The following is a 13,887-nucleotide window of genomic DNA, read 5'->3' as shown; positions in this document are numbered from 1 at the left end:
CAACAGAGTGAGACTCTGTCTCAAAAAAAAAAAAAAAGAAAGAAAGAATAAACCATGCAGGAGAGTGGGGACACATGGAGTCCTTGCTGCCCTCCCCATTCATCCCTGGGAATTGACAGTCACCCAGACACCTGCACATGGCCTTTCCTTCCATTCCTTCCTGCAGTCCAGTTCGGTTGCTCAGTGCACATAAGAAATACTACAGAGGAGTAATATACACCAAACCACACTCACCTCTTACAATGGGAGATTTCTGGGATTTTTCAAGGTGATTTCTGCCTTAGGCTCTTGCCTTAGAATCCAACCCCTATGTGTAAGTTGTGACTCTGCTGAAATAATTAGAAAGGAATTTTAAAAGTATTATAAATGTTAGGCTGGGTATGGTGGCTCATGCTATAGTCTGAGCACTGTGGGAAATCAAGGCGAGAGAATTGCTTGAGCCCAAAAGTTTGAAACCATTCTGGGCAACATAGGGGGACCCCCCCCAAAAAATAAAAAAATTAGCCAAGCATGGCGATGTGTCCTGTGGTCCCAGCTACTTGGGGTGCTGAGGTGGTACCACAGGACATATCACCATGCCTGGCTAACTTTTTTATTAGGTGAGAGGATTGCTTGAGCTCAGGAGGTTGAGGCTGCAGTGAGCTGTGATTGCACCACTGCACTCCAGCCTAGGCAACACAGCAACCCCTGCCTCAGGAAAAAAAAGTACATGTTGTATAACTGGAAGACATGCATCGCAGTCCCACTGGCAGGCAGTGAGGTGGCTGGCTCTTTGCTCTCTGTTCATTTGGGGCAATATCAAAAATCTAAAACAATAGTCATTTCCCTTCTATTTCCCAGGGCACCTGATACCCTCTACTGATGAAACTGTTAAGATGTGGGTTGGTCTTTACAACCCGTGAGAATGATCTGATTTTATTTTTATTTATTTTTGAGACAGAGGCTTGCTCTGTCGCCCAGGCTGGAGTACAGTGGCGCAGTCATGGCTCACTGCAACCTCCGACTCCTGGGTTCAAGCCATTCTCCTGCCACAGCCTCCCAAGTAGCTGGGATTACAAGCATGTGCCACCACACCCGGTAACTTTTGTATTTTTAGTAGAGACGGGGTTTCACCATGTTGGCCAGGCTGGTCTCGAACTCCTTTCCTCAAGTGATCCACCCACCTTGGACTCCCAAAGTGCTGGGTTTACCACCCACCTTGCCCTCCCAAAGTGCTGGGCGTGAGCCACTGTGCCCGGCCAAATGATCTGATTTTAGAATGGAGGTAGTATGCTTGCAGTCTAAATTGATTCAGAAAATGATAGTGCTAGAAGGGACCTGAGAGGCTACCAAGTTGATTCAAAGGTTGAAGAAACTGAGATCTAGAGAGGGAAGGAGGGCTAGGAGGAGTTTCCAAGCCTGGGCCATTCCCTGCCTGCTGCTGTTCTCCTGACTTGTACCTGGAGGCTGATGACCTGAACCTAGGAAAGGAACACCTAATTGAACACGTACTGTGTGCAGGGACAGTGCCAGTGCCAGGTTGGTTAGTGCCTGGGCCGGATCATGCCCGTGAGATGGGGTGTGGCAGCCCTCCTCCTTCACAGTGGGAGTGGGGCTGGGAGGAAGTGGCCACTTACCCAGTGGCTGCTTGGTTAGGACGCCAGGTGCTTTACATGCATAGCACATGTGTTAATTCCACCCTCACTGCATCCCTTTGAAGTAATATGAGGTCATCCTCATTTCAGCGATGATGATCCAAGGTCCTGATAGATTAAGTTGCCCAGGTTCTCACAGTGGTAGAACCAGAACTCCAACCCAAGTCTGTCTGACCTCAAAACTTTTCATTTTTCCCAAGTAACTGAGTTAACCCAACCAGGATATCAAGAAATATTTATTGAATATGTGAGAATAGTAGACAAATATCCACAGGTGTGATGCTAAGCAGCACTTTCCGCATTGATTTCCAAAGGGTGAATAGAGACAAGACCCCTGGGAGAATCCTGCACCGTGGGATCCCTCTAGGAACCCTAGCAATCCCAAAGTCCAAGGCTAATTGACTGCAGTCAGAGATGGCAGATGATTGAAATTTTGCGCCTAAATGATACTTCACCTTATTGGTGAAAGCCCTCACTCACACAGAATCATGTGAGCAATGTAAAGAGATGAAATAGGAGAAAATGCTTTGAAATTTAAAAAAAACATATGTACAAGGTAAAACTGAATCTGTGGACTTAGCTAAAAGCTTATGGCTACAGATGAAAGGCATACCAAATACAGGAGTATGCCTGGGGTCTTTGTACATAGTAGGTGTTCAGGAAGGGCTTGTTGAGAGGAATTATTATAGTATGGAGAAATTCTAATACCAGAAATCAGCATCCTTCTCTTCCTCCAGCCTTGGGGAAAAATGATGAATTTGTTAACATTTCAAGCTGAAATTTATAGTAGCTGTTTATTAGTGAGGTAAGTGACCACTTGCCTACTTTGGGTGAAAGATTATACTAAGTACATGAAAGAAAGAAATGCTGATTTATTTTACCATCTGTGTACCTCTTATAAAGGGACACCAGGCCCTTTATAATCCCAGCACTTTGGGAGGCCAAGGCAGGTGGATCACCTGAGGTCAGGAGTTCGAGATCAGCCTGGCCAACATGGTGAAACCCCGTCTCTACTAAAAATACAAAAAAAAATTAGCCAGGCGTGGTGGTGCATGCCTATAGTCCCAGCTACTCGGGAGGCTGAGGTGGGAGAATGGCTTGAACCTAGGAGGTGGAGGCTGCAGTGAGCCGAGATTACGCCATTGCACTCCAGCCTGGGCGACAAGAGCAAAACAACATCTCAAAAAAAACAAAAGTGGGGGGACACAAAACTAATAATTGTATTTTATTTGTTTAAACATAGTGAACTATTGGATGGATGTTTGCACTTACACAGCCAGACCATTGGAATGTTTGGAAGCAAGGGCATGACCATCCTGTAGTTCTCTGGGCTGGGTAAATTTTTGAGTCTCTGTTAACTTCTGGACACCACACCCTCAAAGGAGCCTGCTGTTATGTAGACATGTGTGAGGCCAGATTGAGAAAATCTTGCTTCGATAGTCCCCTGACTTTGAGCTTACCGAATTATCAGTGACATCAATGTCATGGAATTAATATGTAGCAGGGAAAAAAAAAAAGCAACAACAAGCTCAAAGACCTTTTAAAAAGATGTATTATCTTTTTGAAACCTGAAAGGTCAACCCCTTTATTTAGAAACAAAACATATACTTACCTTAAGACACAGAACAATGAATTATAATAGAAATAGGAAATAGTGGTCTAAAATACACTCATGATATCACATGGATATCTGACAAGCACATGACAAAGACTGGGCTAATTGTGGGCTTGTCCCAAATGTCTTTTAGGACAATTGCAAATGACCTTTTGCAATTCCCCACCAGCTAGAGTTTTGTCTATCTTTAGTTTTAAGAGTTTGTATTATGAAAACAGTATAGTTTTCTCTCCAAATTAATTTATAATTATAAATGGCTTTTTTCCCAGACAGAATTCCTTTCTTCTTCTGTTTATATTATCTAGGAGTGAGAGAATCAGATCCAAATCCAGAAGACAGGATTTTTCTTTTTTTTTTTTTTTGAGACAGAGTCTTACCCTGTCACCCTGGCTGGAGTGCAATGGCATGGTCTTGGCTCACAGCAACCTCCACCTCCTAAGTTCAAGCAATTCTCCTGCCTGAGATTCCTGGATAGCTGGGATTACAGGCACCCACCACACCTGGCTAATTTTTGTACTATTAGTAGGACAGGGCTTCACCATGTTGGCCAGGCTGGTCTCGAACTCCTGACCTCAGGTGATCCACCCACCTTGGCCTCCCAAGGTGCTGAGATTATAGGCATGAGCCACTGCGTTTGACCTCAGAAGACAGGATTTGAATTCTTGCTTGGCCCCACACTTTCTGACGCTAGTATCTTATTGGTCTTTCACTTATGAACAGTAATAATACTTATATTTACACAGTGCTTCAAATTTTACAAAGCATTTTGATATCCATTACTTCATTTGAGATAGAGATTGTGTTGAATGCATTCCAGAAATATTGGGGCCATTATGAGAAGGATGAATCTATAATCTACCTGCAAGCTACCAAGGATTCTTTTTTAGGGTACTGCCATAGCAAACATTGCCACATACTGGAAAGATCTGACTTGGGATCACCTCAGGTCTAGCTCTGCCATTTGCTTTCACACAAATGTACCTATAAAGTAATAACCTGTATGTGTCAATGTCAGGCTAACAGCGCTTTCTTTTGTTTCAGATCGGGCAGTACATCATGTCCCTCCCCCTGAATCTTGAGCCATTTGTGACTCAGGAAGACTCTGCCTTAGAGCTGGCATTGCACGCCGGAAAGCTGCCATTTCCTCCTGAGCAGGGTGAGCGGGGACCGTGGGTGGACTTGATGGGATTTAGATGATGCTTATGCCTGGCCTGGATGCTTGTTCCTAGCACTTTCACCTCTCCACACACACAGCTCTGCAAACTCCTCTGGAAATAATTGTCAATATATAACATAGGTGGGCTGGGTGCAGTGGCTCACGCCTGTAATCCTAACACTTTGGGAGATGGAGGCAGGAGGATCTCTTGAGCCCAGGAGTTTGAGACCAGCCTGGGCAACATAGTGAGACCTCGTCTCCACAAAAAAGTTAAAAAATTAGCCAGGTGTAGTGCTGCCTGCCTGTAGTTCCAGCTACTTGTGAGGCTGAGGCAGGAGGATCAGTTGAGCTCAGAAGTTTGTGGTTGCAGAGAGCTATGGTGATGCCGCTGCCCTTTGGCCTGGATGATAGAGTGAGACCCTGTCGCAAAAATAAATAAATAAATAAATAAAAATTTCTTAAAAAGAAAGATTAAAGGCTGAGCACAGTGGCTCACACCTGTAATCCCAGTACTTTGGGAAGCTGAGGCGGGTGGATCACAAGGTTAGGAGTTCAAGACCAGCCTGGCCAATATGGCGAAACCCCATCTCTACTAAAAATACAAAAATTAGCTGGACGTGGTGGCACATGCCTGTAACCCCAGCTACTCAGGAGGCTGAGGCAGGAGAATCACTTGAACCCTGGAGGTAGACGTTGCAGTGAGCCAAAATTGCGCCATTGCACTCCAGCCCGGGCAACAAGAGTGAAATTCCGTCTCAGAAAAAAAAAAAAAAAGGTTAAAAATCAAGGGCTGTTAAAAGATATCTTATGTAAATGCAAATAGAAAGAAGACAAGGTAACTGCCTGATTATTAGATAAACTCTGATTAAAAAAAAAGAGTAAATGGGCCATGCAGGGGTACTGCTCCGAGCTGTCCTGGCTCCACTGCCAGCTATGTCCCTGCTTTCTAAGGGCCGTAGAGCCCACACTGGTCGGCCACACCCAGATAAGGAGCTTGCGCTGCTGTCTGGGGGTTGTTGTCAGGGCTCTCTGAACTAGTTTGGGACTGAGAGAGGGAGTTTGTGGGTGAGGGGGTGGAGTGCAGGAGAAAGGTTGAATGGGAGGATGAGGGTCAGATGGAGGCTGAATGGGGGTCAGAGGCAGGAGGATGGGGACAGGAGAAATGACCAGTCAGGGCACAGAGTGCAAGATGATGAGCGTGGAGGTGAGGAACATGAGGAAAGGACGGAATGGAGGAGGTAGCTGGGGGCCAAGCATAGGTGGGGGCCCAAGAGGTAGGAGGAGTGGGGAGGCTGAGGGGATCCCAGCCTGAAGAGGAGAAGTCAGGTTGTTCCATTTTGAGGAACTGAGTGGGGATACTCCCTTATTAGGGGTGGACTCAAAGGTCTTCCTGGGCAAGTCCAGGACCAGACTGGGCCCCGGGAAGTGTTGCCCTCGGAGAAACAGCCACCCTCAGATCCTTTCTACCTGGGAAAGGACTGCGTATTTCCTCGAATCTTCTCCCCTGCCCACCTGTCCTGTGCCTACCTCCCCATGTGAGTCACTTAGCACTCCCCCTGTGCAGTAACTGTTCCCTTCTGGTACAAGGGATCAGCATCCACACAGTTTGCCACAAGAAATAGGACTTTTCTTATTTTTATTCATTTTTCTGAGCTGGAGTTTTGCTCTGTTGCCCAGGCTGGAATGCAGTGGTGCAAGCAGGGCTCACTGCAGCCTCAACTTCGCAGGCTCCAGTGGTCTTCCCACCTCAGCCTCCCGAGTAGCTGGAACCATAGGCACACGCCACCATGCCCCGCTAATTTTTTTATTTTTGGTAGAGACAGGATTTCACCATGTTGCCCAGACTGGTCTTGAACTACTGAGCTCAAGTGATCCACTTGCCTTGGCCTCCCAAAGTGCTGGGAGTACAGACATGAGCCAGTATGTCTGGCCTTTGCTAGGGTATTTAAGTCAAATCCCAAGTACCTTATGATTTCACTCATAAATATTTCATTATATATCTCTATTGATAAGGAAGGACTCAGTGCAGCTTCACATTTTTTGGCAAGAAAACTGCGGTGCTGGGTATACTGTCTGTTATACCACATTAGGAAGAATATAATGTCTTCTAAAACACATAGAGATGTAGTGAACATGTAATTGTTTTGTTCATTTATTCATTCAACTCATTAGTTTACTCATTCACTTAATAAATGTTTATTAATTGCTTTCTATTTGTGAGGGATCCCCTCCCAACCATAAAGTAAAATTTTAACAATGGTTAAAAGAAGCAGCCAATCTGGGTATTTTTTTCTTTACCTCTCTCAACATTGTGAAAAATTTCAAACAGAGAGAAAATTACAATTATACAGTGAACATCCATCTCTAATCTGGTGATTTCTAGCATTTTAGCATGGCAGATTTTAAGAATCAAGGGCGAACAGCCAGTAGGAACTTTTTTGCTTAGATAAATAGCTTTTTTCTAAGAGATGTGATAAGTAGAACCTTTCTAAGTCTTGGGGCCAGTTTGGTGGCTCACGCCTGTAATCCCAGCACTTTGGGAGTCCAAGATGGGCAATCCCTTGAGGTCAGGAGTTCGAGACCAGGCTGGCCAACATGGTGAAACCCCGTCTCTACTAAAAATACAAAAATTAGCCAGGCATGGTTGCAGGCGCCTTTAATCCCAGCTACTCGGGAGGCTGAGGCAGGAGAATTGCTTGAACCTAGAAGACAGAGGTCGTTGTGGCTCCAAGGCTGCTCCCCAAATCAAATGCAGAAGCATTTCATCTGCCTGGCCTTGAACACCGTCCTTCCTGAGATTTCCTTTCTCTCCTGAGTTCTGCCTTTTGCTTCCATGTGTTAGTACTTGTCCTTGCCTTTTGACTAATTGTTCCCTGCTGGCATAAAAACCTCTGATGCCCCCACTCAAAGCTACAGGATAAAATCTAAACTCCTCCCTGCTCCAGGAAGTGCTGGCAGCCTCATCTGCCCTTCTTCCCACCTCTGTCTCTCAACTGCTCACACTCAGATTTCTGCCACTCCAGACTTTTTCTTAATATTATTATTATTTTTAGAGATGGGATCTCACTCTGTTACCCAGGCTGGAGTGCAGTGGTGCCATCATAGCTCACTGCAGACTCGAACTCCTGGGCTCAAGCAATCCTCCCGGCTCAGCCTCCCCAGCCTTCCTGGGACTACAGGTGTATGCCACCATGTCTGGCTAATTTTTTAGTTTTTGTACAGATGAGTCCTCACTGTGTTGCCCAGGCTGATCTGAAACTCTTGGGCTCAAGCATTCCTCCCAACTTGGTCTTCCAGAGTGCTGGGATTATAGGCGTGAGCCACCACGCTTGGCCTCTTAATTTTAAAATAGCTTCTCTTGCCGGGCGTGGTGGCTCATGCCTGTAATCCCAGTACTTTGGGAGGCCGAGGCAGGTGGATCACGAGGTCAGGAGTTCGAGACCAGCCTGGCCAAGATGGTGAAACCCCATCTCTATTAAAAAAAAAAAAATCTTTTTCTCTGATTAAAAATCTACCACTCTGAGGCCGGGTGCAGTGGCTCACGCCCGTAATCCCACCACTTTGGGAGGCTGATTGGGTGGGTCACCTGAGGTCAGGAGTTAGAGACCAGCCTGGCCAATATGGCAAAACCCTGTCTCTACTAAAAATAAAAAAATTAGCCAGATGTGATGGTGGGCGCCTGTAATCCCACCTACTTGGGAGGCTAAGGCAGGAAAATGGAGTGAGACTCTTGTCTCCAAAAAAAAAAAAAAATTACCACTCTGAGAATCACTGGTAACATTTTAGGGACTGTTGTCCCATACATCTTTCTTTGCAGATCTATCCCCGCCGCCCCCCCCCACACACTTTTTCATAATTAGGATCATGTTGCATGTGCTTTGTTATCATGGACACTTTTTTTTTTGAGACAGAGTCTTGCTCTGTTGCCTAGGCTGGAGTGCAGTGGTGTGATCTTGGCTCACTGCAACCTCTGCCTCCCAGACTCAAGTGATTCTCCTGCCTTAGCCTCCTGAGTAGCTGGGACTATAGGTGCACGCCACCACGCCCGGCTAATTTTTTGTATTTTTAGTAGAGACAGGGTTTCGCATGTTGCCCAGGCCGTTCTCAAACTCCTCACCTCAAGTGATCACCCGCTTCGGCCTCCCAAAGTGCTGGGATTACAGGCGTGAGGCACCAGGCCTGGCCTCATGGACACTTTTTAAAAACAATTTTTTTTGCCCCATGCTCGGAATGGTTTTCCTCATGTGTGTTTGGCAAACAGCCCATTTGTTTCTACTCTTCCTTGGCAGCCTGAAGTGAAGATATTTGCTCCTAATTCCGTGCTCCTGTTAATCTTTTAATGCACTTTCATTGCAACGCCAACTACACTGTGCGTGATGAACGCCTTCTTTCTCCTGTGCCCAGAGAGTACAATAAATGCAGGGTCATCCAGCACCAGTACCCAGAGCAGCTCTGCACCCAGCAGGTCATTGGTAAATCAGGGTTTGTGCAGTGAGCAAATGACTGCCTGTCACCCGCTATGTCCAGTGAGGCACCTCTTCCCCCTCAACTCGGAGTGTACCCTGAGGCTTCAGCCGAGGGCTCTGCCTCATTTTCACTTCTCCTTTTATTCAGTTTTCATCTCTGTCCAGTAACTCTCAAGTCTAGGTATTTGGCCTCTGGTTATGTTCGGCCTTTTCTGGGTATTCTACTGTCTAGTCAAATTCAGCAGGAAGGAGGTTTCTCTCCCAAAGCAGCTTCACTGCCAAAGCTGCGTTTCTGGCCATGTTGCAAGTCCAGTTGTCAGTTTCCATGGTAGAAACCCCAGATTACATCTTACCTTTGGGCTCATTTGTCACCAACCCGTTTTTTGTTTTGTTTTGTTTTAGCCTTCTAACTTGTACTTTTTGTACAGATGCTGTGTCTAAAACAGTATCACAACTTAAAAAGAAAAAATCTATGACAATATCCCACTGTGGAACATATTGATATTTCTATTTTCCCTTGCGCCCTCTGGCTCTGCTCTGTAAGCCGATGGTACTTTGTGTGTAGATTTATATTCTGTATTATTATTATTATTGAGACAGAGTCTTGCTGTGTTACCCAGGCTGAAGTACAGTGTCACAATCTCGGCTCACTGCAATTTCTGCTTCCCGGGTTCAAGTGATTCTCCTGCCTCAGCCTCCAAAGTAGCTGGGATTACAGGCACCTGCCACCACGCCCGGCTAATTTTTGTATTTTAGTAGAGATGGGGTTTCACCAACTTGGCCAGGCTGGTCTCGAACTCCTGACCTCAAGTGATCTGCCCACTGTGGCCTCCCAAAGTGCTGGGATTACAGGTGTGAGCCACTGCGCCCAGTCTATATTCTGTATTATTATTTTTAGCACTCACAGTAGTGTCCTTGTCTTCAAAACGTATCTTATTTCACTGCTTGGCCTCATCCTTTTTTTTAAATGTTGCTCTCATTTCCCCCTTCTTTCCATTCTGGCATCAAGTGGCCTCTTCTCCCTAGGAGGCTAGGCCCGCCTGTCTTGTCTGGACAGCTGCCTCATCTTCCCGCCTCACCTCGCCGCAGCCTGACCAGCTTGCCTGCATGGGTTTCTCATGTTGAAGCCTTGGTCATGATGCAGGGCAGGTGAGCCCCAAATTGTGGCTTAGCCCCAGAGGGTCCTTGGCTTCACTCAGGAAAGAATTCAAGAGTGAACTGGTGTTAGAAGAAAGCAGCTTTATTGGGATGGCAGTATTATGGCTCTGTGACTGTCCTGCGGAGTGGGGCTGCCCCGTAGGCCGCGTGCTGAGAACAGCGGCTCAGGGCAGTTCCGGAGTCATGATGATCCCCACTTTTGATTGCATTGCAAATTAAAGGGGAGGATTATGCAGAAAATTTTCGCAAAAGCATGGTAACTTCTGTGTTGTCAGGTTGTTGCCGTGGAAAGGGCTGGTAGCTTCCAGGTGTTGCCATGGCAGTGGTAAACTGAGATGGCGCTGGTGGGCGTATTTATGGAAAGCTGCCTTCACCCTGTCCCTGTGTGAGCTAGTCCTCAATGTGGTCTGGTGTCCCAGCCCTGCCTCTAGAGTTGAGTCCCGCCTCCTACCTCACTGGGACCCTACAGCTGTTCCCTGTCTCCCACGACATGGGATCCATGTGATTCTCAGGTGCTGTCCATGGCCCAACCCGCCTCCCCCTCCCTGTAATCATTCTAGCACTAATCGCAGCACACTGTGTGCCAGCCCGTGCCAAGGGCCTTGTGTGCATTCTCTAACTTCCCACAGCAGCTCAGTAAAGCCTGGGGTGTTACCGCCCCCGCCCCCACACCGCCCCTGCCACAAACTTTACAGGTGAAAATCACACCTGAGGGGTGAGGTAGCACTCAGCTTCTTAGCCAGGGAGTCTCAATTCTGATGTGACCTCTGTCTTGACTGTTGTGCTCTGCCTCCTGGTGGTGGGCTGGTGTCTCCTTGTTCCCATCTGTGTCTACTCACCTACCCTCTGGTTTTGGGCTCCCCTCATTGGGCCTCCCTCCAGTCTGCAGAAATCCTCCTGGACTGCACGGCTGGACTCAGTCCCCAGGCCTTTGGGGATGCTTATGTTATTAACCCGATTGCTTCCTTTTCTGAATCCTCATTGTACTTAGTCAATACTGGTTGACCTAAGATGTATTTTTTTTAATTTATTTTTTATTTTTATTTTTTTTTGAGACAGAGTCTCACTCCATCACCAGGCGCCAGGCTGGAGTACAGTGGCACCATCTTGGCTCACTACAACCTCCGCCTCCTAGGTTCAAGCAATTCTGCCTTAGCCTCCTGAGTAGCTGGGACTACAGGTGCCTGCCACCATGCCTGGCTAATTTGTATTTTTAGCAGAGATGGGATTTCACCACGTTGGCCAGGCTGGTCTTGAATTGAACTTCTGACCTCAAATGATCTGCCTGCCTCAGCCTTCCAAAGTGCTGGGATTATTGGCGTGAGCCACTGCACCTGGCCCTAAGATGTTACTGTTCTCAGTTTCCTATGTTTCCTGTTAAGAATGGAAGCTTCCTGGCATGTTGGTGCATTCAGCAGCTACTGCGGGCCAGATCACTGAGCAGGTTCTGCATTTTCTTGGTGACCTCCTTTCCTTTTCAGGGGATGAACTGCCTGAGCTGGACAACATGGCTGACAACTGGCTGGGCTCGATCGCCAGAGCCACGATGCAGACCTACTGCGATGCGATCCTCCAGATCCCCGAGCTGAGCCCGCACTCTGCCAAGCAGCTGGCCACTGACATCGGTGGGTCCCCACAGGACAGGCGGTGGGAGAGGCAGCTCTTGCCCGCTGCATCTGTCAGTTTCTCCTTTGCCCTCCAGGAATCTCATCCCACGTCTCCCCTTAGCTTCAGCTGTGGATTTGGTTCTGAAGCTGGTTGAAAATTCAGGTTCTCCAGGCTCCACCCAAGAGATTCTGACTTAGCAATCCCAGGTTGAAGCTCAGACATCTGTGTTTTGAAAGAGGACTTGAGAACCATTGAGGGGAGCTTCAGTGAGATAAGCTTCAGCAAGTCCTGCGGCCTGGCCCCACCTGGCCCTGCCTGGCCTGCTCCATTAGTACCATAATTTCCAACCAGTGTTTAATGAGCTCTTACTGCATACTAGGCATGCCTGGTGCTGAACCAAGCACTCACACCCACCATCTTATGTAACCCCAAACTCCCTGTGAGGTGGGTGCTCTGTTCTCCATCATACCGGTAAGGAAACGGAGGCCTGAGGCAGTTGCATAACAAGGCCACATGGCCAGGGTCACTCTGTGGTCTGCATCCAGATAGCATCCTGCCTCCCACATTAGTGGGCGTGTCCCCTCTGCTCCTGCCTGGCCTCATCCCTGGAGGGCCTTACTGCCCAGGTGTGCTCTGAGCTTGGGGCTACTGCCGGCAGGTGGCAGGGCATCTCCCCAGTCTCTTGATATCATTCCATTGCCTTGCTGGCTTTTTATCCTAATGCAGCTCTTGGGGTGGTCAGGAGAACAGGTGGTAAAGCCTGAAAGATCAGCTCCCTGGGGACCCAGCCAGAGCTACGTCCTTGGTGACCACAACAGGGCTGAGCCAGGCTCAGCCAGCTTCTACCTCTCGTTTTGCAGAAGAAGAACTAGAAGCAAGGTGCTTTTTTCCGGGTCCTGGAGCTGCTAGTGATGGAGCAGGCCTGGGGTCCAGCTGTCCTGAGTTCCTGACCCCTGCTCATTTCATAGTCAGCTCTCAGCACTTACAGAGGAACAGGCAGTCTTTTGGCTATTTCCCTTCCGAGAAAGAGATGAGAGAATTCAAGTGAGCAGTGGTGTTCTCTGTTAGTACAGGCAGCAGCAGGGGGAAGAGAATCAACTGGAACTAGTGAATGGAGTGAGATCTAGGGATTGCCCTCAATTTCAGTTGTCCTTGTTATTCCTCCCTTTTAAGCTCCCCCTGCAGATTCATTCCTTCACTCATTCAGCATTGCTGGAGCATCTGTGTGCCAGCTGTAGTTCTAAGATGAGACAACAGAGCTTTAGGCAGCTCCCATGCTGACTGAGCTTACACTGTAAGGGTGTGAGGTTAGGGGCAGGGAAGGTAAGGCTGGTATATGAAACTGACAGGGTGTAAGGTGATAGAGAGTAGTGAGGTCTGTGGCAAAGCTTGCACACCTGAAAGGCATTCAAATTAAGCATGAGCACAAACAGAACAAAAAACACTGCTGGCCAAACAAAAATGTCCTGGTAGACTCTGCGCCTGCTGTTTGCAGCTCTTGGCTGGCAGTCAAGTGGAGCTCACAGTTTTATGGATAAACTTGTAAAGGAGTAGGTACCTGCCAGTGTGTGTGTGTGTGTGTGTTGGTGGGGATGGGAGTGATGTTGGTTAGTTCTTTATTAAATTAGAGTTCCTGGACTCAAGCTAAGCTCACAGTCTGGTCTGACCCTGTGGGAAGAACCCCGGGAGAAAAGGGTGCTACCTATTGAGGGCAGGGTGGGCGCCCTGCATCTAGGGACTTGGCAGGGCAGCTTCTCTGTTTCGTATTCAGGGGAGGCCTTGTGGGGCTCTGTCCTGCTTGGCGCTGAGTCTGTGGAGCTCTGTCTGTCTCCTCTCTGCCCCACAGACTATCTGATCAACGTGATGGACGCCCTGGGCCTGCAGCCATCCCGCACCCTCCAGCACATTGTGACGCTCCTGAAGGCTAGGCCCGAGGACTATAGACAGGTCAGCAAAGGCCTGCCCCGTCGCCTGGCCACCACTGTGGCCACCATGCGGAATGTGAATTACTGACCCCACCACCCACCTGACCACCAAGAGGGCCAGGACTGCTGTTCCATGACTCGCCAGCACAGATTTGCTCAGAAACTCTGCCCAGGATTGAGCAGAAGTTACTTTAAAAAGACTAGGTTCATTTGCATAATCAAAAAGGAGTTGTAAATTACAGATGTATTATTTATCAGAGAAGACTTTTTAGATAATTTTTTAAAAGGATCTGATCTTAAAAATGGAATAAATAACTATTGTGAA

The 13,887-nt window shown here is 47.7% G+C and overlaps 1 protein-coding gene across 1 annotated transcript in view; it reads left to right on the top strand.

Annotated features, from left to right (window-relative positions):
- The window catches only part of COG7 (component of oligomeric golgi complex 7), a 69,322-nt gene extending 55,435 nt beyond the window's left edge, over window positions 1–13,887 (top strand). The window contains exons 15-17 of the mRNA XM_064362571.1: window positions 4,291–4,405; window positions 11,511–11,654; window positions 13,484–13,887. Of these exons, the coding sequence (XP_064218641.1) occupies window positions 4,291–4,405; window positions 11,511–11,654; window positions 13,484–13,650 (426 nt within the window). The 3' untranslated portion in view covers window positions 13,651–13,887. The remainder of the gene's footprint in view (window positions 1–4,290; window positions 4,406–11,510; window positions 11,655–13,483) is intronic.

Source organism: Aotus nancymaae, unplaced genomic scaffold (assembly GCF_030222135.1).
Source record: "Aotus nancymaae isolate 86718 unplaced genomic scaffold, 86718_ANA_hifiasm-v0.15.2.pri h1tg000049l, whole genome shotgun sequence".
Lineage (NCBI taxonomy): Eukaryota > Metazoa > Chordata > Mammalia > Primates > Aotidae > Aotus > Aotus nancymaae.
The sequence above is the reverse complement of the archived record's forward strand: the minus strand, read 5'-3'. Positions and strand labels throughout refer to the sequence as shown.